The 24,613-nt window shown below is 44.1% G+C and overlaps 1 protein-coding gene across 9 annotated transcripts in view; it reads left to right on the top strand.

Annotated features, from left to right (window-relative positions):
* Positions 1-24,613, top strand: part of LOC308285913 (antigen WC1.1-like) — a 684,166-nt gene that overhangs the window by 615,606 nt on the left and 43,947 nt on the right. For 7 of the 9 annotated variants that reach the window (XM_080726813.1, XM_080726814.1, XM_080726816.1 and 4 more), the window contains one exon: positions 23,107-23,406. In XM_080726813.1, coding sequence (XP_080582939.1) covers positions 23,107-23,406 — 300 coding nt within the window. Of the gene's footprint in view, positions 1-5,544; positions 5,664-11,684; positions 12,021-22,977; positions 23,002-23,106; positions 23,407-24,613 lie in introns of those variants that run through there. The other 2 variants (XM_080726821.1, XM_080726820.1) reach the window with 2 other exon arrangements.

The following is a 24,613-nucleotide window of genomic DNA, read 5'->3' on the forward strand; positions in this document are numbered from 1 at the left end:
GAGGAGGGGTGGGTCTAACTTTTGAAAATCAACAGAAACAGTGGAGGGAGGGGTGGCTGCGTGGCTCACCAGAGTTCTTAATTGCTCCCTTTGAACTTCAAAAGGGTTCTGAACTGCAGTCATTGATTGAGCCATACAAGTGTCAATAGCTCATTAGTGATTCTCTCTAATCAATGAAACATCAAAGACAATGACCTGTTTGGTGCCTGTCATAGAGGGGAGGGGGAGGGGGGAATTTTTTTGTGTACACAAGTCAAACACAACTCAACCCCTCCCACCAGATCTCTTGTGATTTGGGAATTTCAAATTTTAAATCCCCTCCCCTTTGAAATCTCTTGCAATGGGACAATGTCAGACTCAAGCTCCAGCGCAGTCTGAAATCAGGATAAGGGGGAGCTGCTTCATGCGTTTCCCCCGTTGAAGTTGATCCTCTTGATGTTGAAGAGGATCAGGCTTAAGAGACCGTCGGTGCTGCTGGTGGCTCCAGGATGAGGAACGTGGAGGTCGGTGATAGCTCCTCTCCTCTACGACGAGCCCTGGCGCCTGCCTCCGCTCGGGGACCTACTACAGCAGGTGGGAGGCCAAATCTTCCACCCCCGGCCACGGAACTTACTGTGGGTCTGGCCTGTGAGGTTTAATCTGCACACTAGTGGCCTTCCCCCTGAAGTTGTGGCCACTATTCAGAGCGCAAGGGCACATTCCAACAGGTCCTTATATGACCTGAAAAGGAATGTGTTTGAGAAATGATGCCTGGAACGGTTGCTACTGGTGGTGTCGTTTCAGGCCTCTGTTGGAGACATCCTCTGCTTTCTGCGAAGCAGATTGGACCTGGGTTGGTCTCTAGACCACTGTTCCATCCTGGGATCTGGGTTGGTCTCTAGACCACTGTTCCATCCTGGGACCTGGGTTGGTCTCTAGACCACTGTTCCATCCAGGGACCTGGGTTGGTCTCTAGACCACTGTTCCCAGCCTGGGATCCGGGTTGGTCTCTAGACCACTGTTCCATCCTGGGACCTGGGTTGGTCTCTAGACCACTGTTCCCAGCCTGGGATCTGGGTTGGTCTCTAGACCACTGTTCCATCCTGGGACCTGGGTTGGTCTCTAGACCACTGTTCCAGCCTGGGACTTGGGTTGGTCTCTAGACCACTGTTCCATCCTGGGATCTGGGTTGGTCTCTAGACCACTGTTCCATCCTGGGACCTGGGTTGGTCTCTAGACCACTGTTCCAGCCTGGGACCTGGGTTGGTCTCTAGACCACTGTTCCCAGCCTGGGACCTGGGTTGGTCTCTAGACCACTGTTCCATCCTGGGACCTGGGTTGGTCTCTAGACCACTGTTCCCAGCCTGGGATCTGGGTTGGTCTCTAGTCCACTGTTCCATCCTGGGATCTGGGTTGGTCTCTAGACCACTGTTCCAGCCTGGGACCTGGGTTGGTCTCTAGACCACTGTTCCCAGCCAAGGACCTGGGTTGGTCTCTAGTCCACTGTTCCATCCTGGGACCTGGGTTGGTCTCTAGACCACTGTTCCCAGCCTGGGATCTGGGTTGGTCTCTAGACCACTGTTCCATCCTGGGACCTGGGTTGGTCTCTAGACCACTGTTCCATCCTGGGATCTGGGTTGGTCTCTAGACCACTGTTCCATCCTGGGACCTGGGTTGGTCTCTAGACCACTGTTCCATCCTGGGACCTGGGTTGGTCTCTAGACCACTGTTCCAGCCTGGGACCTGGGTTGGTCTCTAGACCACTGTTCCATCCTGGGACCTGGGTTGGTCTCTAGACCACTGTTCCAGCCTGGGATCCGGGTTGGTCTCTAGACCACTGTTCCATCCTGGGACCTGGGTTGGTCTCTAGACCACTGTTCCCAGCCTGGGATCCGGGTTGGTCTCTAGACCACTGTTCCATCCTGGGACCTGGGTTGGTCTCTAGACCACTGTTCCCAGCCTGGGATCCGGGTTGGTCTCTAGACCACTGTTCCATCCTGGGATCTGGGTTGGTCTCTAGACCACTGTTCCCAGCCTGGGATCCGGGTTGGTCTCTAGACCACTGTTCCATCCTGGGACCTGGGTTGGTCTCTAGACCACTGTTCCATCCTGGGATCTGGGTTGGTCTCTAGACCACTGTTCCCAGCCTGGGATCCGGGTTGGTCTCTAGACCACTGTTCCATCCTGGGATCTGGGTTGGTCTCTAGACCACTGTTCCCAGCCTGGGATCTGGGTTGGTCTTTAGACCACTGTTCCCAGCCTGGGATCCGGGTTGGTCTCTAGCCCACTGTTCCATCCTGGGACCTGGGTTGGTCTCTAGACCACTGTTCCCAGCCTGGGATCTGGGTTGGTCTCTAGCCCACTGTTCCAGCCTGGGACCTGGGTTGGTCTCTAGACCACTGTTCCATCCTGGGATCTGGGTTGGTCTCTAGACCACTGTTCCATCCTGGGACCTGGGTTGGTCTCTAGACCACTGTTCCAGCCTGGGACCTGGGTTGGTCTCTAGACCACTGTTCCATCCTGGGATCTGGGTTGGTCTCTAGACCACTATTCCAGCCTGGGACCTGGGTTGGTCTCTAGCCACTGTTCCAGCCTGGGACCTGGGTTGGTCTCTAGACCACTGTTCCAGCCTGGGACCTGGGTTGGTCTCTAGACCACTGTTCCCAGCCTGGGATCTGGGTTGGTCTCTAGACCACTGTTCCATCCTGGGATCTGGGTTGGTCTCTAGACCACTGTTCCATCCTGGGACCTGGGTTGGTCTCTAGACCACTGTTCCATCCTGGGATCTGGGTTGGTCTCTAGACCACTGTTCCCAGCCTGGGATCTGGGTTGGTCTCTAGACCACTGTTCCCAGCCTGGGATCTGACTGTGGTGTTGTACGCCCTTTGTAAGCAGCCCTTGGAAGCGTTGGAATCAGTGGATTTGAAAATCCTCTGCTTCAGAAGGTTTCTGCTGATGGCTCTGACCAGGGCTAACAGGGTCAGTGACATTCAGGCTCTCTCTGTGAGGCCAGAGTGCATAAAGCCTAGCAAATCATCTGTCAGGAGGAAACCTCATATGTCCACAACTGTTACTTTTCAGGATCAAAAACACATTGATTACTCCATGCTCTGAGCTTGTAGATCTGCTACTTTTGATGCTGTTGTGTGACTCTGTACAATGATCAAGTAAATGACATTAATATGAAAAATACAAACAGTTAACATGTGGAGATAAGAGGTTTCTGCCAGACAGCATGGATATCCTTTAAATCACTTCCGAAAACGTCTATGTTCAGAAAAAGCTTCTTCTAAAGCAGGGGTTTTCAAAGTGGGTGACTGGGCACCCTGGCGTGCCGCGAGATAATTTGATAATACCGTATTTGGAATTTATTTGGACACTTAAAGAAAAAAAAATGGCTGTTATCTCAATGTCTTCCTCGCAACATAATCGCTAAAATATGCTATAAATATAAGGTGCTAGGAGTGAAAATGGTCAATATCGTCAGTCAGGCAAAAACCTTGTATCTCCAAGTTTCAAATGTTTTTTGGTAAAATAAAAGCCCTACTTCATCGTACAAAAGTGTCACAAGTAGTGAAATTAGCAGGTCTACAAGCACACAACGCCTCGCATCGTGAGGCGTTGTGTGCTTGTACAGTAGATCGGCTATTTTCACTATTTTAAATTGTTTTTAGAATAATAACACAAAAAGAGAAGGTTTTGGACATACAAGGTTTCCACCCGACAACAACGATTTAATGTAGGGGTGCCTCGGATGAAAAAAAATATTCATGTGGTGCCCTGAGACAAAACAGTTTGGGAACCCCTGTTCTAAATCACCTGTCCATGTTAGGCCTACAAAACCTCCCTTTCTCTTATGACATCACTATTTAGATATTTCATGTCTTCATGTAATATTTATATCAGCATGTTTTTGTGTGATTTGATCAAAGTCAACCATTAACTATTGATCCGTTGCTGTGTGTGTGTGTGTGTGTGTGTGTGTGTGTGTGTGTGTGTGTGTGTGTGTGTGTGTGTGTGTGTGTGTGTGTGTGTGTGTGTGTGTGAAGGCTATGGAGGGGTCGTATCAGGACACAGTGTCCTCTTGTCTGGGTCTAACGTTAAGATCGTTCAGGTCAATGACCCCTTAGCTGAGAGAGAGATGAAGCAGGGACCCCCACTACATATTGTATAGATGAGAGATGAAGCAGGGACCCCCACTACATATTGTATAGATGAGAGATGTAGCAGGGACCCCCACTACATATTGTATAGATGAGAGATGTAGCAGGGACCCCCACTACATATTGTATAGATGAGAGATGAAGCAGGGACCCACACTACATATTGTATAGATGAGAGATGAAGCAGGGACCCCCACTACATATTGTATAGATGAGAGATGAAGCAGGGACCCCCACTACATATTGTATAGATGAGAGATGTAGCAGGGACCCCCACTACATATTGTATAGATGAGAGATGTAGCAGGGACCCCCACTACATATTGTATAGATGAGAGATGAAGCAGGGACCCACACTACATATTGTATAGATGAGAGATGAAGCAGGGACCCCCACTACATATTGTATAGATGAGAGATGAAGCAGGGACCCCCACTACATATTGTATAGATGAAAGATGAAGCAGGGACCCCCGCTACATATTGTATAGAAGATGAGAGATGAAGCAGGGACCCCCACTACATATTGTATAGATGAGAGATGAAGCAGGGACCCCCGCTACATATTGTATAGATGAGAGATGAAGCAGGGACCCCCACTACATATTGTATAGATGAGAGATGAAGCAGGGACCCCCACTACATATTGTATAGATGAGAGATGAAGCAGGGACCCCCACTACAAACTGTTCGTTTTCAAGATTCTTTTTCAAAAATCACACCCAGAGTGAAGTGAGCAGTGTCTTTTATGAGTTCATTTCCTTAAACGTCCAGTGAAACCTGGCCAATGCCCTGCTTTGTGGGACGGACATACGGACGGATGGATTTACATACACACAAAGCCAGATGTAGGAGTGCTTAGCACCGCTCAACAATATCTAAAGTAACAGATCTACAAGTTCAATAACACTTTGAGTCGCTCCACGCTTTGAGCTTGTAGATCTGCTACTTTTGATGCTGTTGTGTGACTCTGTACAATGATCAAGTAAATGACATTAATATGAAAAACACAAACAGTTAACATATGGAGATAAGAGGTTTCTGCCAGACAGCATGGATATCCTTTAAATCACTTCTGAAAACGTCTATGTTCAGAAAAAGCTTCTTTTAAATCACCTGTCCATGTTAGGCCTACAAAACCTCCCTTTCTCTTGTATAGACTAATCTCCCTGCTTTCATGGTGAACGTTTTATGTTGATGTTTTATTTAATTTTTGTCTTGTCATGTTGTATCAGCATGTTTTTTGTGTGATTTGATCAAAGTGTTATTTGGTGTTCTTGTTCAAAGTTAACCATTAGTTATTGATCCGTTGTTTGGGAAGGCTATGGAGGGGGCGTATCAGGACACAGTGTCATGAAGGTGTATATATATCTGTGTATCTTCACACAGGGCAGACAGTGGAGCTATCTTCACACAGAGCAGACAGTGAAGCTATCTCCACACAGAGCAGACAGTAAAGGTATCTTCACAGCAGGATGAAGAATATTCTGTGGATGATTCTGTCCTCTTCGCTCCTTCATGGTGAGTAGATCTAGGTTCAAGGTTCAAGGTTGTACTTTATTGTTACGTCTTTTGTACAGGTACATAAGAGTAAAATTTGTTTTTGTTTGGCATCCTTCAGTCAATGCAGTCGTATATCAAAAAAACAATATAATAACAGCAAACCACATCTAAAAATAATAATAATAAAGAGTGCAAAAGGCAAAAAGAGCAACAGTAAAAGAAAAGAGCATCCTCAGATGTACATGTGCAAAAAGTTTGGCATATTCTATACGCCAACAGCATATTTTTCCAGTAGTTGCTACTGTACTGTACTTAACTTTTGTAAACATCTTCACAGAGTGTTCTATGTGCAACAGATTAATATATTCAACTTCACAGTATGCATTTATGTACAGTAGGTGCAATTCAACTTCACAAGGAGGGAACGTAAGGGGTATGTACAGTAGGTGCAATTCAACTTCACAAGGAGGGAACGTAAGGGGTTGGGGGCTGGGGCGCTAGCGATTCCTTTTCCCCTGGATCTTTCTCATTTTTGACAGTTCGTTCATGTGCCTGACTGTTCGTGGAAAGAAGCTCTTTTGCAGTCTGTTGCTGGTAGCTTTGAGACTGCGTAGACGTTTTCCATGAGGCAGCATCTTGAACAGACTGTGGTTGGGATGGTGAGAATCTTTCATGATTCCACAGGCTTTGTTGACACAGCGCTCGTCGTACAATGCTTGGATTGGGGGGAGATCGCATCCACTGATGCGTTCGGCTGTCCGCACAACCCTCTGCAGGGCCTTGCGATTGAGGTCAGTGCAGCTGCCATACCAGGCAGTGAAGCAGCCAGTCAAGATGCTCTCCGTGGTGCCCCTGTAGAAAGCCCGTAGGACTTTGGGACCCATCCCAGCTTTCTTCAGTTTCCTGAGGAAGTAGAGGCGCTGTTGGGCTTTCTTGACCACCTTTTCTGTCTGCACTGCCCAGGTCAGATCCTCAGTGATGTGTACCCCCAGGAATTTGAACTCTTTGACTCTCTCCACTGCAGCACCCCCGATCTGGAGCGGTGAGTGGACTTTAGGAGGCCTCCTGTAGTCAAAGATAATCTCTTTTGTTTTGTCCACATTGAGAGATAGGTTGTTCTCTTGACACCATGCTTCCAGATTCTCCACTTCTCTCCTGTAGGCTGTTTCATCATCATTGGTGATCAGGCCTATGACTGTGGTGTCGTCCGCGAACTTGATCACTTGGTTGGAGCTGAACAGGGCCACGCAGTCGTGGGTGTACAGGGAGTAGAGGAGGGGGCTCAAAACGCATCCCTGGGGGGCACCTGTGCTGAGAGTCAGAGGGGCCGAGGTAATTTTTCCCATCTTCACCACTTGACGTCTTTGTGTCAGAAAGTTTAGGATCCAGCCGCAAAGGCTTGAATTTAGACCCTGACTCTTCAACTTGGTGTCTAATTTGTGGGGAATTATGGTATTGAATGCTGAGCTGTAGTCAATAAACAGCATTCTCACGTAAGATTTTTTCTCCTCAAGGTGTGAGAGGGTCGTGTGTAGAGATGTGGCAATGGCATCGTCTGTGGATCTGTTTTGACGATAGGCAAATTGCAGTGGGTCTAGTGTGGGTGGCAATTTGTCATAGATCATCTTCCTGACATGTTTCTCAAAGCATTTGCTCACTATTGGCGTGAGTGCAACCGGCCTCCAGTCATTCAGCCCAGTCACCTTGCCTTTCTTGGGAATCGGCACTATTATTGCCGATTTAAAGCAGGATGGGACTTTTCTCTCATGAAGGGACTGATTGAAGATGTCCGTGAACACACCAGCCAGTTGCGACGCACATGCTTTCAGGACACGGCCAGGGATCTCATCTGGGCCAGCAGCTTTGCGGGGGTTAACACGGCGGAAGGAGAGACAAACATCCTCTTCTGCTAGGGACATTGTGGTGATGCTCTCCCCAGTGTCACATTCTAACGCAGAGGTGTGAAGGGCCTCTCCATTGTTGGGGCTCTGGAGAGTGGGGGGGTGGGGGAGATAGCTGCTTGTTTCTGTGCCTCAAAGCGGAAGTAGAATCTATTCAGCTCCTCAGGGAGTGAGGAGGAACTGTCCACTTGGGGGGAGGGGGGTTTGAAGTCAGTGAGAATTTTCAGTCCTTGCCACAAGTCTCTGCTATTGTTTGATTCAGTGAAGTTCGACTCCACCTCTTTGGCATAATGCCTTTTAGCAGATCTCAGTGTTTTGCGAAGAGAATAATGTGTACGCTTAATTTCTCCTTCATCCCCAGATCTGAAAGCCACGTCTCTCTCTTTAATGGCCAAGTGCACTGTACCATATACCCAAGGCTTTTCGTTTGGGTAGACTTTAGTGGTTTTTGTTGGGACTACATCATCAATGCATTTCTTAATCACAGATAGCACAGTGTCAGCATATTCATCAATGTTGCCTCCTGCAGCCTCCTTAAAGATTGGCCAGTCCATCGATTCAAAACAGTCCTGTAACATAAAGTCAGACTCCTCTGACCAGAGCTGGACTGTTTTAATCACGGGAGGCGTCTGTTTGATCTTTTGTTTGTAGGCCGGCATGAGAAACACAGATGAATGGTCTGATTTACCAAAAGCTGGGCGCACCAGTGATTTGTATGCATTTTTTATCGATGTGTAGCAGTGGTCCAGTTTTGTCAAGCCGAGTATTCACTGTAACATGCTGGTACATTTTTGGCATAACTTTCCTCAAAGATGCCTGATTAAAATCACCCAAAACCACCAGTGACGCATGAGGATGACGATTTTCAGCATTGCATATAGCTGTGTATAGCTCTTTACACGCAAGCTCTGTGTTAGCTTTAGGGTGAATGTACACAGCAAATAGTATTACAGCTGAAAACTCTCTTGGCAAAAAGTATGGCCTACATAGCAGAGCAAGGAATTCAAGATCTGGGGAGCAAAACGACTGTAACTCGTGCACATCTAATCCTTCTCCTGATACCATGTGACCCTGGATGATGTCATCACCATGATACCATGTGACACTGGGTGATGTCATCACTATGATACCATGTGACACTAGATGATGACATCACCATGATACCATGTGACACTGGATGATGTCATCACCATGATACCATGTGACACTGGATGATGTCATCACCATGATACCATGTGACACAGGATGATGTTGTGCAGAGCAGTGGATCGCTCCTATATATTTTATTCGGGGAGTCTCAGAATACGTTGATAATCTAGATTGTCTATTTTTGGTGATTGCCTAAGCCGACGTCAGCAAGGGGGGGAAGACGACAGCCAGCCCCATGGCCTCCCCTAAGTAACAAGAAATCTTGTGAAATACAATGTTGTCAACCAATCATCAATCAATCATCAATCATCACACGAAAGAAGAAGAAGATTGTTCCCCCCAGAATGGGGATGCTGGGTTAAACGACAAGTATAACAGTAATTTGTCCTTATGGAAACTGATATTCTCTGAAGTTCTCCTCATGACTCAAACTGTATCTTAGGGGGAAAGATTTACATAATTGTCACGGATGAAGAGCTGAAGAACCCGGAAGCAGAGCCACAACAAGCAGAGTAGACTTTTAAAGTATTTAATGACGGAACATATCAAACCTTACAGGCAAGTAGTAAACCATGGCATTACAACAGGAGCAAGCAAGGATAGCAGGAACATCATGACAGCAAGGTTATGAACTGACAATGAGTCCAGTTTTATAGGAGGCAGGTTGATTGGAGAAGTGTTCACAGGTGTGTAATTGGCATGGCAATGCAGGGCTGCTGGCCATTGGGAAAAGCGGGACAACTCCCAAACGGCCGGTTCATTCCCGGTGGCCGGTCCAGGCCGGCCATTAGGAAAAAAATGGAAAATAAAATGTCGGCCTTCGTTCTCGGCCAACAAAGTCACTGTCGGGCAGAAACCTTGTATCCCCAAGTTTCAAATTTTTTCGCAAAGCAAAGCCCTGCTTCATCATACAAGGCCTTTGCACAAAGTCATGAAAACAGCAGATCTACAAGCACACAACACCTCGCGGTGCAAGGCGTTGTGTGCTTGTAGATCGGCTTAAATCATTTTTAAAATGATAAATACAAAACAAACGGTTTTGGACATACAAGGTTTCCACGACGAAATATATTCACTTGTCATGATCTGAAATGGCAAATCTTTGAGTAGCAGCAGCGCTATAGAGAGAGATAGCAATGAGGGCCTCTACAACTCTTTTTCCCGGGCTGAATCATAGGCCCAGCACTGGGAGTGGGAACAGGTGAGTAGTGGGGACATGGTCTGTGGAGAGGCAGACCGTGACATATATTCGTGTACCATTAATATGACATTAGGGGGGAAATCTTGCTATTCCTCCGTCTCATCATTTCGACAAAGGGAGTCGACAGGTTAGCTAATCACCCGCGTCACGGTTACTGAGGTTAGGGTTAGGTATAGGTTTAGGTTTAGGCATAGAGGATAACATTCACCCACGTCGACAGCTTAGCATTTCACCAGGTTAAAATTCAAAGGATGAACCGTCAAACAGATGCTATGTCGCCAAAAGACATGCTCTGATGCATTTATGTGACTGTACAATGATCAAGTAAATAACAATAATATGAAAATTCAAACCTCGGTTCGAAGTGAAGCGGTGAACTTGTATTCTATGTGTTCTAGAGCTATGAACTCTGTGATCTATACATTCTTCCAATTCTGAATGAATGAATGAATGATTTTATCTGGAGGGCCGAATTGTCATGTGAAGCTTGACCAATCCTCAAAGTATGGTCTCATTGGACATTTTTAATCATCCAATCATCAGACCGGGACGGACGTTACACACATATTGTGGACGTACGGGACAGATAAAACCTTTCACACCCGGCAGCTCGCATAACCGACCCCTGTGTGGCACGACCGGGGGTCGGTTGTGCCACACAGCGGTGTACAACCGTGTGCGCCTCCACGACACACCTCCCCGCTCTGCTGCTCAGCCTCAGGTTGGTGGGAGGAACCAGTCACCCTCTGCATCTAGCTGTATCTCCCAGTGGGAGCTACACTAGAACGCTGCTCTTAATCCTTCTCACCGGGCAGAAGTGCACCCATCGACCGCGACACAGCAAAGGGCATGGGGCTGTCTGATATGCCCCCCATGGACCCAGTGCTAGTGGTGGGCATGGGGCAGTCTGCTAAATAGCTCTATATTGTGACAGTAATCATTGCTATAGAGTGTTTGTTCAGTAACAGTGTTAAATAGCTCTATATTGTGACAGTAATCATTGCTATAGAGTGTTTGTTCAGTAACAGTGTTAAATAGCTCTATAGTGTGACAGTAATCATTGCTATAGAGTGTTTGTTCAATAACAGTGTTAAATAGCTCTATAGTGTGACAGTAATCATTGCTATAGAGTGTGTGTCCTCTGGAGTGAGTGTGGAAATATAGTGGTCCTCTTAATATTATGGACACATTGTGATTCTAAGTTTTGACATAATCATGTAGCTCTACTAAATGACAGCAATATTACCTAAAAATGTTTAAAAAAGTGTATATAAAATAAATAAATAATCTGTATTTGGTTTCGGACAAGAATTTATATTGAACCATTTTGGAACTGAAATAGGGAACCGGAACCGTCGACCGATAAGCAGAACCTGAACCAGACTCTTAAAAATCCAAACAATACCCATCCTTTGTGTGTGTGTGTGTGTGTGTGTGTGTGTGTGTGTGTGTGTGTGTGTGTGTGTGTGCGTGCGTGCGTGCGTGCGTGCGTGCGTGCGTGCGTGCGTGTGTATGTGTGTGTGTGTGCACGCGTGCATTTTTATTGTCTACCTCAAGCAAACACCAAAACACATTCTAATCAGTATTTATTTAAATGGTAATGGATGGTTTAATGTTGAACGTTAAATAAATACACTGTGTGGAAAATGACCATACTGTACATGTACTGTATAGAGTAGTGTTGGGGATATAATAACCAACCCATCCCAAATATTGTATATTTTGAAACATAGAATGTTGTTGTTCAAAGGCCCATTGTATGGTTCCATGTCTGTGCTCTCTCTACAGCTGCTGTGCGTTTAAGTGATGCACAAACGATTCGTGTGACCGGATACAGAGGGGGAGACGTTACAATCTTCTGTCCCTACCAATGGGGCTCTTGGTCTGACTACCAGATATACCTGTGCAGAGGAAGCTGTGGCAATGCTGATGTTCTTATTGAGAGCAGAGTTGGTGTGTCTGATGTGATTACGGTGGGCAGATACTCTATTCGTGATGATGCTGCAATCGGAGTATTTCCAGTCACCATCTTTGACCTTCAGCTCAGCGATGCAGGACGATACTGGTGTGGAGTAAGGAGGACAGGGGCAGACCTCTGCACTAAAGTACAGCTGGAAGTAACAGGTGAGAGTCATACCGTTTTACCATGATTGTTGTTGCCTTCAATAAAGACATTAAATATACGGCCTTGAGTTCCTCCAAGAACAACCCCCCAAAGGCTAAAACTTAAAGGCAGCATTATGTTTTGAGGAAAATGCATTTAACTGACTCCAATAAATTATTAGTACTTAGTACATACCATTTAAGTACATACCTGCATTTTAACCCATTTAGACCTAAGTCCGCCTGGAAAAAAGCCTTAAAAACCTATGGCCGATTGGAAAAATACCCCTAAAACCTGAGATTTTATGGAAAACTTCACAGAGGTGTCAACGTCTACTAAAACATTTATTTCTCAGCCTCTGTAGCAGCTAGAAACAACATTTCAAAACTGTTTGATAGCTTACACCTTTGGCTTTCATGGGAAATTACTTGTCATGGTCCAGACCTTTATCATTTAAAAAAAAAATCTGCAAACTCAAAAATGTTAATAAATCTTATAAAACGTCTAACCCTAACCCTAACCCAAAAATACATTTCTCAGCCTATGTAGCACATAGAAACATAATTAGCAAATATTTGAGACCTTACACCATAGGTCTTACACCATAGGCCACCACTTTGACAAGAAACAACAATCCACCAGCCTTTATGTTGAATATTTCAATTCTTGTTGTTCCACCACAACTATGCAACATTACTTCTCTTCGCTTTCTTAATATTGCTGTGTTCACGCCCCACTCATTATGGATAGACTGTTCAAAGTCCCTGACTTTTCACCACACCATTCCACCAGATTTTATATTGACTGTGTCAATTCTTGTTTTTAGCTCCATATAACGGTAAATCTGGCGAGCGACATTTGTCATTATTATTATTATATGTGCGTGCGCGCGTGTGTGTGCGCCTGTGTATGTGAATGAATGAACCATATCATCATAATCATTTTATAAGTGTTATTACCTCCAGATAGCTGCAAATCTGTTGTTCTGGAGTTTGGGGTTGACTCTGTGCTAGCAAAGAGTAGGTCTCTGAAACTAGCCGTGTCAAAGTGCCTCCGTGAAAAGTTATCCAGTCCTCATAAAATCCATGAAACACTTCTTCATCATCGTCGTTGTTTCCAAACATATCACGTAACAATAACAATGCCAATTCCAGCGGGCCTGGTTTGCCTTCGCTCAACGCGTCTTCCATTTCGCCGCTATGAGAAGCTGCACTGGGATTCTCTGACAAAAAATAAATAAAAAACAACAACAAAAAAGAAAAAAACCCAGAATGCTTTGCGGTAGTCAGGGAAGCATACGTCATCGCCTCCTGATGCATTTCATTGGCCACGAGACCAGAAGAGGGTAAAAACTACAGGAAACGCATTTTGCGTTCCCGGTCTGAAAGGATAAACAGCATTTTGCGTTCCCGGCCTGAAAGGTAGAAACGCATTTTGCGTTCCCGGTCTAAATGGGTTAAAGTAGTTGTCTACTATATGAATGCAGTTTAACATAATTCAGCTCTATGTGTTTCAAGTTTCAATCCAACAGTCCAATGTGTGGTCTTTCACTCACTTTATGTAGGTGTTTACATAATGCGAAAGACCTTACCAAACAGGCACGTGCACACATAGACATCAAAGGGTGCTTGAGCCCCTGCCCTTTTGGCCGTCAAAGAAAAAGTGCCCTTTTACTACTTTTACTACGGTGAAGAAAAATAAATGCAAAATGCTCCTCTCCAATCTCCATGCCCTACTAGAAGACAACATGCAAGAGAACTGCCCCTTTCTTACTCTCCTGTACTGTACTGGAATGTATCGTTTTATTTTGAAATAATTGCCCGGGCCCCTGCAGTGCCGCAAGTGCCGTGCAGTGCTGTGCTGTGCAGTGCTGTGCTGTGCTGTGCAGTGCGCGCACAGAATTATAGCCGATCTACAAGCTCACAACGCGGCGCAACGCAGCGCCTTGTGAACCTGTAGATTGGCTATTTTCGCTGGCTAGACATCAATACAGCCTGCCGCCCGCGCACCTGCAGGCTGTAGAAGAAAGAAGATCTTGCTTAATTGCGTGCAGTGCTGTGCAGTGCGAGCACAGAATTATAGCTGATCTACAAGCTCACAACATGTTGCGCTGTGACGCGACGCGTTGTGAGCTTGTAGATCGGCTATTTTCGGTGCGCGATACCGCGCACAGTGAAGTATATGCACAATTGAAACCTTGCCGGCACATGTCCACTCACATTCAATCAATGAATGCAATAAGTAACCCAAATGGATTAAACGCAAGATTTAGCCAACACCATGCATCTGTGACTTGAAAACAACATGCACACTTTGGAAGTACCCTACGTTAAACTTTTGGAATATCCGACCGCACCATGATGTGAGTTCATTGAATCTGTCTGTCACTTTCATGCTGGCTAGAGGATTGCTGTAAATCCAAAAAACGCTTACAGTTCAATTATCAGGTACACAACGAGATCGGCCTTGCATCTTTTCTTTATTCTCTTTACTATTCATTTATTGTGTCTTGCCACGAAAACATGGCTGTGTTGTGGATAGTGGATATTAGCCTATAGTGCAGTGTATCTTCTTTGATGCAGTAGCGTTGGTCTCAACAGTCTGCGGTCTACAGTCAACACTGCAGTCATAGTTCTTTGTCTATTCATCCCACTGAGCACAAAACCTGATTTAGATGTCTAGTCTATATCAAGACCTAATTTCACCGGTCTATTTTTGGTCTTTCTTTAGACCAATTCTAGCTGATCGAATTATATGCATTATTCCATACTTGTTGCTTGTAAAAAACAGCTTTAATTCGCACTCTTGATTGTCAAATATTGGACTAAATGCTTTTTAAGAGGTATTGGTATTAAAATAGTTTGTTTCGTTTTAGCAGCCATTTGGCGTTTTCACTTGAACCATACTGTATATCAACGTTTTAATGAAAACCATTTTTAGACCATAACATATGTTTTACATTTTTATCAAGTTGTTCATTATCGGATGCTAACAGTATAGCTTGAAATGATTAGACCTCCGGGTTCTACCTTAATAGTTGTAGTGTGCATCCACTGAGCAGTTTTCTGGCCATTACACATCATTTAGCCGTCTAAAAATCTGGGCAATAAGTCCTTTGAAAAATTCTAAAATTGTAATAAATAACGGCATAATGCCATGGTGCTGCTCATGACAGCATACTGTTACTTCTCTGAGTTACATAATTCATTCTGACAGCAACAGACACAAACACACAAGACTGCATGTCTCCCCGGCCACATCCCCACCCCACCATATTCAATGATAATGATTAAATAAAATCGTTTTATAGCTATGCATCAATATAGTTAGTTTGCGTTGTCAAACAAAATGCGCCGACGCGATATGTCAAATACTAATAGTGCTGGAACACATCACAGATTCAAGTGGTTGTCGTGGTCCAGCAGTAGCGCACATGTTTCATTACCAGAAGTTCCCGAGTTTGAACCCTGTCGACTCCCTGTCAAATAATAACAGTGCAATAATGCATTACAAATTCGATCAGTTGCGGTGGTCCAGGTAGGGTACGGCTCTCAGAACCACATTTTTTTTGATTTTAAACCCTGCTGGCTCTACTTTTGCTGGCCGCTCACGTTGTTTAAATCACGTTGAAACAACGACTTGTTTAAATCTGGGTTATGTCTAGACGGTGAAAAAACTCCCAGGAGACCTCATATAAACCAAGCGTTAGGTTACGGCTAAGACGTCAAATGAATGTGATTTAACCCTCAAATTGCTGAAAGGGATTAATGCACCAAAATATGGCTATTTATGTGCCAAAAATGTGACAAAAAAGTTTCGCTGGCAGAAGGTGCCCCTCTCAGACTTGAGCCCCTGCCCCTCCAATTCTCTCTGCACGTGCCTGCTGTACAGTGTTCAGTAACAGTGTTAAATAGCTCTATATTGTGACAGTAATCATTGCTATAGAGTGTTTGTTCAGTAACAGTGTTAAATAGCTTTATATTGTGACAGTAATCATTGCTATAGAGTGTTTGTTCAGTAACAGTGTTAAATAGCTCTATATTGTGATAGTAATCATTGCATTTAACCACTTAAACCTCAATACTTAGTAAACTTGACCTTTCACCCATGTACTTGGTCTGCTCTCTTTTCCCTCTACACCAAACCTTCTTGCCGAAAAAAATGATCTATATGCTCGTAGCGAGAGTTGTGAGCTTTTAGGTTGTTGCTTTAAATCGAAGGTTGCTTCGTAAGCTTATAGATCTGTTATTTTCATTATTTTTAACGATTGAAATGCATGGGACATTCTGCATTATGAGTACCTGTGCTTGGTTTACTTTTACTCAAGTACATTTTGAATTTCAGACTTTTACTTGTAACAGAGTATTTCTATATTACATTATTGATACTTTTACTTAAGTAAGAAACGTGGGTACTTTTTCCACCACTAATTGACACTAAGGTCTCAGAGGTACTTGCCCGTTGGGAGAGTACAGGTCATGTTCTACTTGCCCAAAGGTCATGCCCACTTTAGCCTGATTTCAAGACTCTACGCTGGAGCTTAAGAGTCTGAGCCTGTCTGCATACTATTTGATTGAAAAGGGGAGGGGATTTCAAATTTGAAATTCCCAATCACAAGCGATCTGGTGGGAGGGGTTGTGTTTGACTTTTGCACACAAAACAATCCCTCCTCCCCCTCCCCTCAATGACATGCACCCAACAGGTCACTGTCTTTGATGTTTCACTGATTAGAGAGAATCACTAACGAGCTATTCGACACTTGTATGGCTCAATCAATGACTGCCCTTTTGAAGTTCAAAGGGAGCAATTAAGAACTCTGGTGAGCCACGCAGCCACCCCTCCCTCCAATGTTTCTGTTGATTTTCACCCCACCCCCCCTCTCTCTTGCTTTGAATTCATTGGTCGGTTTCGCTCGGTTTGAGAGGTTTTCGTTAGCAAGAGCCACGTCATATGACACATCCAGACCAAGAGATGCAGTTCACTCAGAGAGTGGGCGGGTCTATTGGCTGGAGCCAGGCTATGCCCACTTGCCACAAAGGTTAATCATCTATCATAAAATGATAACAAAGGTAACGTTTGTGTTTGTAGAATGTTAAATCCAATAGATAAGTGCAGAGAGGCCACAGTCACACAGTTCTGTGACAAAACCTGAATGAGTGAAACCGCTAGCAGCGCCACCCATTGGGAGAGGCGAAACCGACGTTTGCCTGGGGCACCAAGTCTCCAAGGGCGCTGTGCCGCTATGTCACCCCTATGAAATGTAATACCGGTAATGGCCGCCAGACTGGAGTTAATCAGACTCATTCATACTGATGTTCTCCTGTGAAATGGTGCCCCCCTAAGGTAGCATTTTTCTATGAGACACACCATCGCATGTGACAGCCCGTGTACAAAGCATGCAACCTAACTGACTGCCAGCCAGTGCCAGTGGAGAAACACACAGTTCCATGTTGCTTGGGAAGTCCACTTCCATGACAAATGATTGTATTAAGTCCCTGTAAATATTTAAATGTAGGCTATTTTAAAATAGCCGATGTACAAGCTCACATCTGTGCTCACCCACATTTTACCAGGCCTTGTCAGTTGGTACATCCTGGCTAGGATCATTGTTCTTCATGAATGACCAATAATATTTAATGAAGACAGAATGCACTGCCTGTCAGGACAACCTGGAAGCAAACTGCACTCCACAAATGGACCAAGCGTTCTTAATAAAGTTTGATTGATCGATAGAAACGGTTTTGTGAACCGTTGCTGCTAATTAACACTTTGACCGCCACGGAGGTCATATGACGTCACGCTTTTACCCCCCCCCCCGCGCTGCCACCGGCGTCAGTTGACGCCGGAATGTCTTTTTTTTAATTAACACAAGATTAGGAGCATATGTATCACTGACGCTTGGATTCAGCCGTCCTGGGCCCTGGAATGACTAAAATCACCATGGTTACCATTGTGTGGCCAATCAGCTTGTGTTACCTTGTGTTACCATGGTGATTTGGTACATGACCGTCCTCCCCAGGCCTGGGATTGCTGGATGGACGGCATTCACGGAAGGAGCAGCAGCCATGTGTTTGGGGGGGGTTTAGTTTAGTGCTTTACTATACTACTGAGGACTACTTCTACAGCCGTTACATGTGATCTGAAAAGTTTTACTGGATCGTCATGGTTCATCGACCAGGCCACCAGGGACCACCGAGCCGCGGCGTCGCAGCGAAAAGAACTGCTATATAAAGTAAGTGGTTGTTGCTAGATTGATTGATTGATATACAGTGGTGTATTGGCGTGTTTGGGGGGGTCGCCGACGTCGCTCCGAGAGCAAGCATGAGATGAGAGATGATTATGCTCATCTCGGATCACAACAGGTGGTCCGCGCGCGGACCACCGATCGAGCAGGGCGTTTAGCTCAGCGGCGTCAGTTCAGAAAAAGCTAAGTTATGGCAACATGACTGGTGTCTTTCACGCGCGCGAGGCTCGCGTGCAAGACACCAGTCATGTTACCATAACTTTACAACAGGCACGATTACAGTACATTTTATTATATTCCCCCTGTAGCCAAGGTATGGCAGCTGCCATAGCTTGCCATACCCAATTGACGCCTCTTTAGCTTAGCTTGGTGAGAAAGGAGGACAGATGCTCCATTTAGTGCAAAACAAACACATCCCAGCAAAACAACCACTATAAGTCACTCGCAAACGTCGCAGTCTGACCAATCCAGCGAGATGGAGATCGAAAAAGAATCCCAGTGGTAATCCTCATTGTATGTTTATAGTTTTATCGTGTTTTATTCTAAAGGTAACCCATCGAAGCGGTGCCAACGTTGTTTGCTAAGCCTGCTCAGATTTCCTCTCTCTCTTCCTCTCTCTCTCTCTCTCTCTCTCTCTCTCCCTCTCTCTCTCCCTCTCTCTCTCTCTCTCTCTCTCTCTCTCTCTTTTTTTCGCTAGAGAACCAACTGCGTTAGAATAAACCTTACAGCCATGATACAAGAGAGAAAGTTGGGGAGAGAGAGATTGATTGATTGATTGATTGATTGATTGATTGATTGATTGATTGATTGAAGACTTTATTAGAAGTTTGCATAGGAAAAGGTACAGTTTCATGACGGTACAGTTCACTGGTACAAGGTCTACTAAAAGGAGATCATGAGATCCATGAAAAGACTATGCTTATTTCCATAGTAAACCATTGCAGTATCTCATATAACATTGAATGACAGACGGATAGAACACAGTACTATGCAGTAGATATAGTCAGGAAAAAAGAGGGAAATAAAAAACAGTATAAAAACATACAGTAGGTAAATACAAAGAAGGGATTGATTGATTGATTGATTGAAGACTTTATTAGAAGTTTGCATAGGAAAAGGTACAGTTTCATGACGGTACAGTTCACTGGTACAAGGTCTACTAAAAGGAGAGCCATGAAAATACTAAGCTCATAGTGCCTTGCTGGGCTATGAGCTTGTAGATCGGCTATTAGGCATCATATGTAAATGGCAGATCTACAAGCTCATAGCGCGGTGCCGGGCTATGAGCTTGTAGATCTGCTATTTTGGAAATATATGTACCTGTGTATATAAAATGTATAGCAAATAATTATATATACCTTATGGTAATTATGTTTTTTTTTTTCATAATTACTCTTACTTGCAGTTGCCTGGTCTGGATTCTAACATGGTGAAGTTTGTCGCAGTTGGCTTGAATTTGTCAATACAAACATTTCCATATGAATGTACATACATTTTTATTTAATTTTATGTATTATGACTTTGAATTGCTCAGGGTAGTTTGACCGTTTTAGTTTGAAGTGACTAAAATGATGATTGCAATGGAACACATCTACAACTATACTGAAGTGAAACAGCAATGTAAAGTTTTTTTTTAATCTTTATCAGAGTTTTTATCTTTATTTTTGAGATGTCTGATGTCTAACTGAAGGCTTGAATAAAAAATCCCAGGTCAAAACACAGTGGATTCTACTCTGTCTCTCCTTCATCCTGGGAAGATGAAAAAAGAGCCTCTGTCAGTCTCCTGGCTTCTTCCACTTTCCTGCCTTATAACTAGACCACGGTACAACTTTTTTTAACTTTTTTTTTTCAGCATTATGGCCGGCACCCTGTTCTTCATTTAGAGGTACTGTGTGTTCTTGTACCATTTACCAATTTGTTTCTAGGGCTTCTGAAAGTTTTTTTCCTTTGACCTCAATTATCTCAGAAAGTAAATTTCTGATGCTCCTTTTTCATCTGTACAGCTTTCGCTCTCCCTCAGGTTTCTCCACAGCAGAACACCACAGCAGGACGAAATTTTTATGGTGAAAGCTAAGGTTCCGACTCTATATTCTCTGAAATTTTTGTCAATTTTCGTACATCCTACCATTTTCAATTTATTCCGTCAAAAATGAATGGGCCTCTATGGTGGCAAGGGTTTTACCCTTAAAACCCTTAACATTGTGGCAGTCAAAGTGTTAACACTTCTGCTGCCTTTGACAGTCCTCACCGTCATTTAAAGGGTTAATATCATGGTGCCGTTGACAACGCTCACCGTCACTGTTACTGTAAATACATTAAAAGTATTATTACTTACTGTACGTCGCACCGGTCCAGCCCACAACGGAAATGTCCGCGATTTGTTTACAACGCACGTTGGGCGTGCACGCAAAGTGAAGCTCCTCCATAGTAAATCCATTGAGAGGCTGCGGTATCCTATCAAACCACATTTCACATATTTTGTACTTATTGTACTCTCATTTCTACTCCAAACTCAAGGGTGTCAGATAGGAGTGGGACAGGGGCAAAGGTCTGCTCCCAGGACTGTATTAACATACTAAAGATCTTGCATATTGGTGTTTCTCCATTCTCTATTTTGGGGTGGGTGTCAGGCCCTTGTCTTTGTGTAAAATGTTACCTGCTGTGAGTAGCTATTGATAGGTGTTTACCGTCAACAGGGCCTTCTGCCACAAGGCAGTCAGCGTATTGAGGAGATACCAATCTAATAAACATCTCTGGAGGTCTGGACCAATAGAAAGACAGAATGTGTCTTAGAAATGTATAAAACCTGGGCAAAATAATGTATTGGGTGGCTCTGAACTCTGAGGCTGTCTATAAAAAGACTCAGAGTAGGCTCTTCTTCCTGAGGAGGCTCCGGTCCTTTGATGTGTGCAGTAGAATGCTGCACATGTTCTACCAGTCAGCTGTGGCAAGTGTCATGTTCTACGCTGCAGTCTGCTGGGGAGGCAGCCTGATGGACAAGGACGCTAAGCGGCTGAACAAGCTGGTGAAGAAGGCTGGCTCCGTTCTGGGGGAGAGGCCGGACTCACTGGAATTGGTTGTGGAGAGGTGCACAAATAACAAGAGCAGGGCCATAATGAGCAATGCTAGCCATCCTCTCCACAACATCCTAAAAGGCCAGAAAAGCAGTCGTAAGGACATGTTCCGTTCATGGCCCTGCAACAATAATCGTTTTAAGAACACTTGTATTCCCTCCGCCATTAGACTTTTTAATTCGATGGCCGCTAGACCTGGACTACTAATTAGTTTTTTAGGCCTATGCAATGGACTATTTATTATTATCCCCATGGTTACCTTTTTAAATGCGTTTTAATGTTTTTATGTGTATTCACTCTCTGTTTTTAACCTGTGTCCAATTCCTCTTTTTGTGTTGTGTTTTTAACTAATATGCCTGTATGTAGCTATGGGATATCTGAATTTCCCCTCGGGGATCAATAAAGTATCTGTCTGTCTGTCTGTCTGTCTGTCTGTCTGTCTGTCTGTCTGTCTGTCTGTCTGTCTGTCTGTCTGTCTGTCTATCTATTCATTCATTCATTCTTGGCCAGATGCCGGAGGGCTGCTGTGCCTCTGTGCTGTGGCTCCCTATATCTATACAATAAACCTGGAATCAAACCATCTTTGCCTGTCTGCGTTCCTGCCTGCCTGGCTGTCTCTCTTCTTAATATCTTCTCTCCAAGCAACGAAGTTGAGTAAATAGTCGAACTCATAGACTTTAAGATACTTCAAGGCCCATAAAGAGACTTCATTTACTAAAAAAAAAAAAAAAATCATCCCAAGGCTGGCATGTTTACAGTACAAACAGCACTCGGCTGGGCGCACACTGTCATGTGACTAGATGACGTAAACGTTGAAGTCAAGTGATAATCCATCTGCGCAAAAACAACCCCACCCGGCCCTTCAAAATAATAGCAGCAGCCTACAGAGGAAACAACAAGGCACCAAGGCACCAGATGGGGCAGATGTACAAGCTCACAGTGCAGCACAAAGTGGCACACTGTGAGCTTGTACATCTGCTATTTTCAAACAGCCAAAGCTAGAAGCTAAAATGACACTGATGCTTTCCTGGTTTTAAGGGGTTAATAAATGCCATACTTATTCATACAAGAGAGTCTCACACAAGTGATTAAAATAGCTGATCTACAAGCTCACAATGTGTTGTATCGTGACGTGTTTTGAGCTTGTAGATTGGCTATTTTTACTTTTTTAAATATTTTGTTTGTTTTTTCTTTTTTTAATAATAAAAACTCTTAAAGTAGGATTTTACATTTTCTGTTCTTATGTTGTTATGATTTATAATATTATAATTTATATCTGTAAAGTAATTAGTAACTTACGTTTCAAAATAAATTGAGTAAAAGTACAATATTTGCATCTGAAGTGTAGTGGAGTAGAAGTTAAAGTATTGGAAATAGGGAATACTCAAGTAAAGTACAAATACCTAACAATTGTACTTAAGTACAGTACTTAAGTAAATGTACTTAGTTACTTTACACCACTGCTTGAAACAGAGTATTTCTATATTGTGGTATTGATAGTTTTACTTGTAACAGAGTATTTATTGATACTTTTACTTGTAACAGAGTATTTATTGATACTTTTACTTGTAACAGAGTATGTATTGATACTTTTACTCCAGTACTTCTTCCCCCACTGGTTTCACTCAGACTCATTAATGTGATCATGTTTCTCTTCAGCTCTCCAGGCTCTCCACACAACAGGTAAACAAACATCAATAAACACATCAATATTATACATTTTAACCTAGAAGTAATATAAAAGTAATATTACTTTATTTAACTGTTTATTCTATTGTCTGTGTACAGAGTCTGATGATGTCAGGTTGGTGGGAGGAGCCAGACGCTGTACTGGTAGACTGGAGGTGAAACACCAGAGAGAATGGAGAACAGTGCTTCCTTATGGCTGGAACCGTCAGCATTCATCTGTAGTGTGTAGACAGCTGGGCTGTGGCTCTGTTGTTTCTACAGAGAGGAGACGTGGTTCTACATGGCAACCTACATGGAGGATTACATCTAAATGTGTTGGATCTGAATCTTCACTGAGGGAGTGTGGAGGTATAAGACAGTCTGATAGAGACTTCTCCAGTCTGGAGCTGATCTGTTCAGGTAACATGACTTCAACAATGACACTAATCTATACTGTCTGTCTGTCTGTCTGTCTGTCTGTCTGTCTGTCTGTCTGTCTGTGTGTGTGTGTGTGTGTGTGTGTGTGTGTGTGTGTGTGTGTGTGTGTGTGTGTGTGTGTGTGTGTGTGTGTGTGTGTGTGTGTGTGTGTGTGTGTGTGTGTGTGTGTGTGTGTGTCCGTGTCCAGAGGAAGTGGATAATGTTGCTCAGGAGAGGGAACCAAATTCAGAGTGAACATTTTTATCTAATAGCTTTGCTTCTGGGGGTCCCTGGAACAACATGTATTGAGATGGGGGTCCCTGGAACAACATGTATTGAGATGGGGGTCCCTGGAACAACATATATTGAGATGGGGGTCCCTGGAACAACATATATTGAGATGGGGGTCCGCAGCCAAATGCATATCATTTTGGGGGTCCTTGAAATGACAAACTATGAGAACCACTTATAAAGCAACATGAGTTTATTTGTAGAATCAGCCTATCAGTGGTTAAGGACCCCCAAAATGATATGCATTTGGCCGTGGACCCCCAACTCAAATATTAGCGTTAAAAATGTCCACTCTGAATTTGGGTCTTGTCCTAAAATAATGCTGGTCCAGGGGCCCTGGCGGGGGTTAATCCGTCCCTGACACCAAGGTCACAGTAATCCTGCTCTTCTCCTTCCCCACACATCACAACTTCTCCTCTGTTGTTTGTTCACTTGGACCACTTTGAACCTCTGCTGGAGAGGGTCACGTTTATGGTGTAGAATAAAGACACCCCACCCCAAATAAATGAAAATAAAATAAAATAAAATTTGGTTTCAGTTTGCCTTTGCCTTGGTTCCATCAATAAACGTTGTGAAAATAGACGATCTACAAGCTCAAAACGCCTCGCAACGCGAGGAGCTTGTAGATTGTGTATTTTCACAACGTCTCATTATAATTTTTTCTGACAATTTGGCCAATATCTGTTTCCAATATATATTTTTTTTCTTTTCAACAATTTCAGGGACCCCCTGCTCTATCCCATTGAATTGAATACCCCTGGTGTAGAATAAATCCCCCCCCCCCCCCCCCCCCCCCCCCCCGCGCAACATGAGGCGTTGTCAGCTTGTAGATCGAGTATTTTCACAATGTTTGCCTCGTTATAATTGTTTCTTACAATTCGGCCAATACGTTTATTCATTTGTTTTGATGCATTAATTG

Source organism: Nannobrachium achirus (assembly GCF_963921795.1).
Source record: "Nannobrachium achirus genome assembly, chromosome: 5".
Taxonomy (NCBI): domain Eukaryota; kingdom Metazoa; phylum Chordata; class Actinopteri; order Myctophiformes; family Myctophidae; genus Nannobrachium; species Nannobrachium achirus.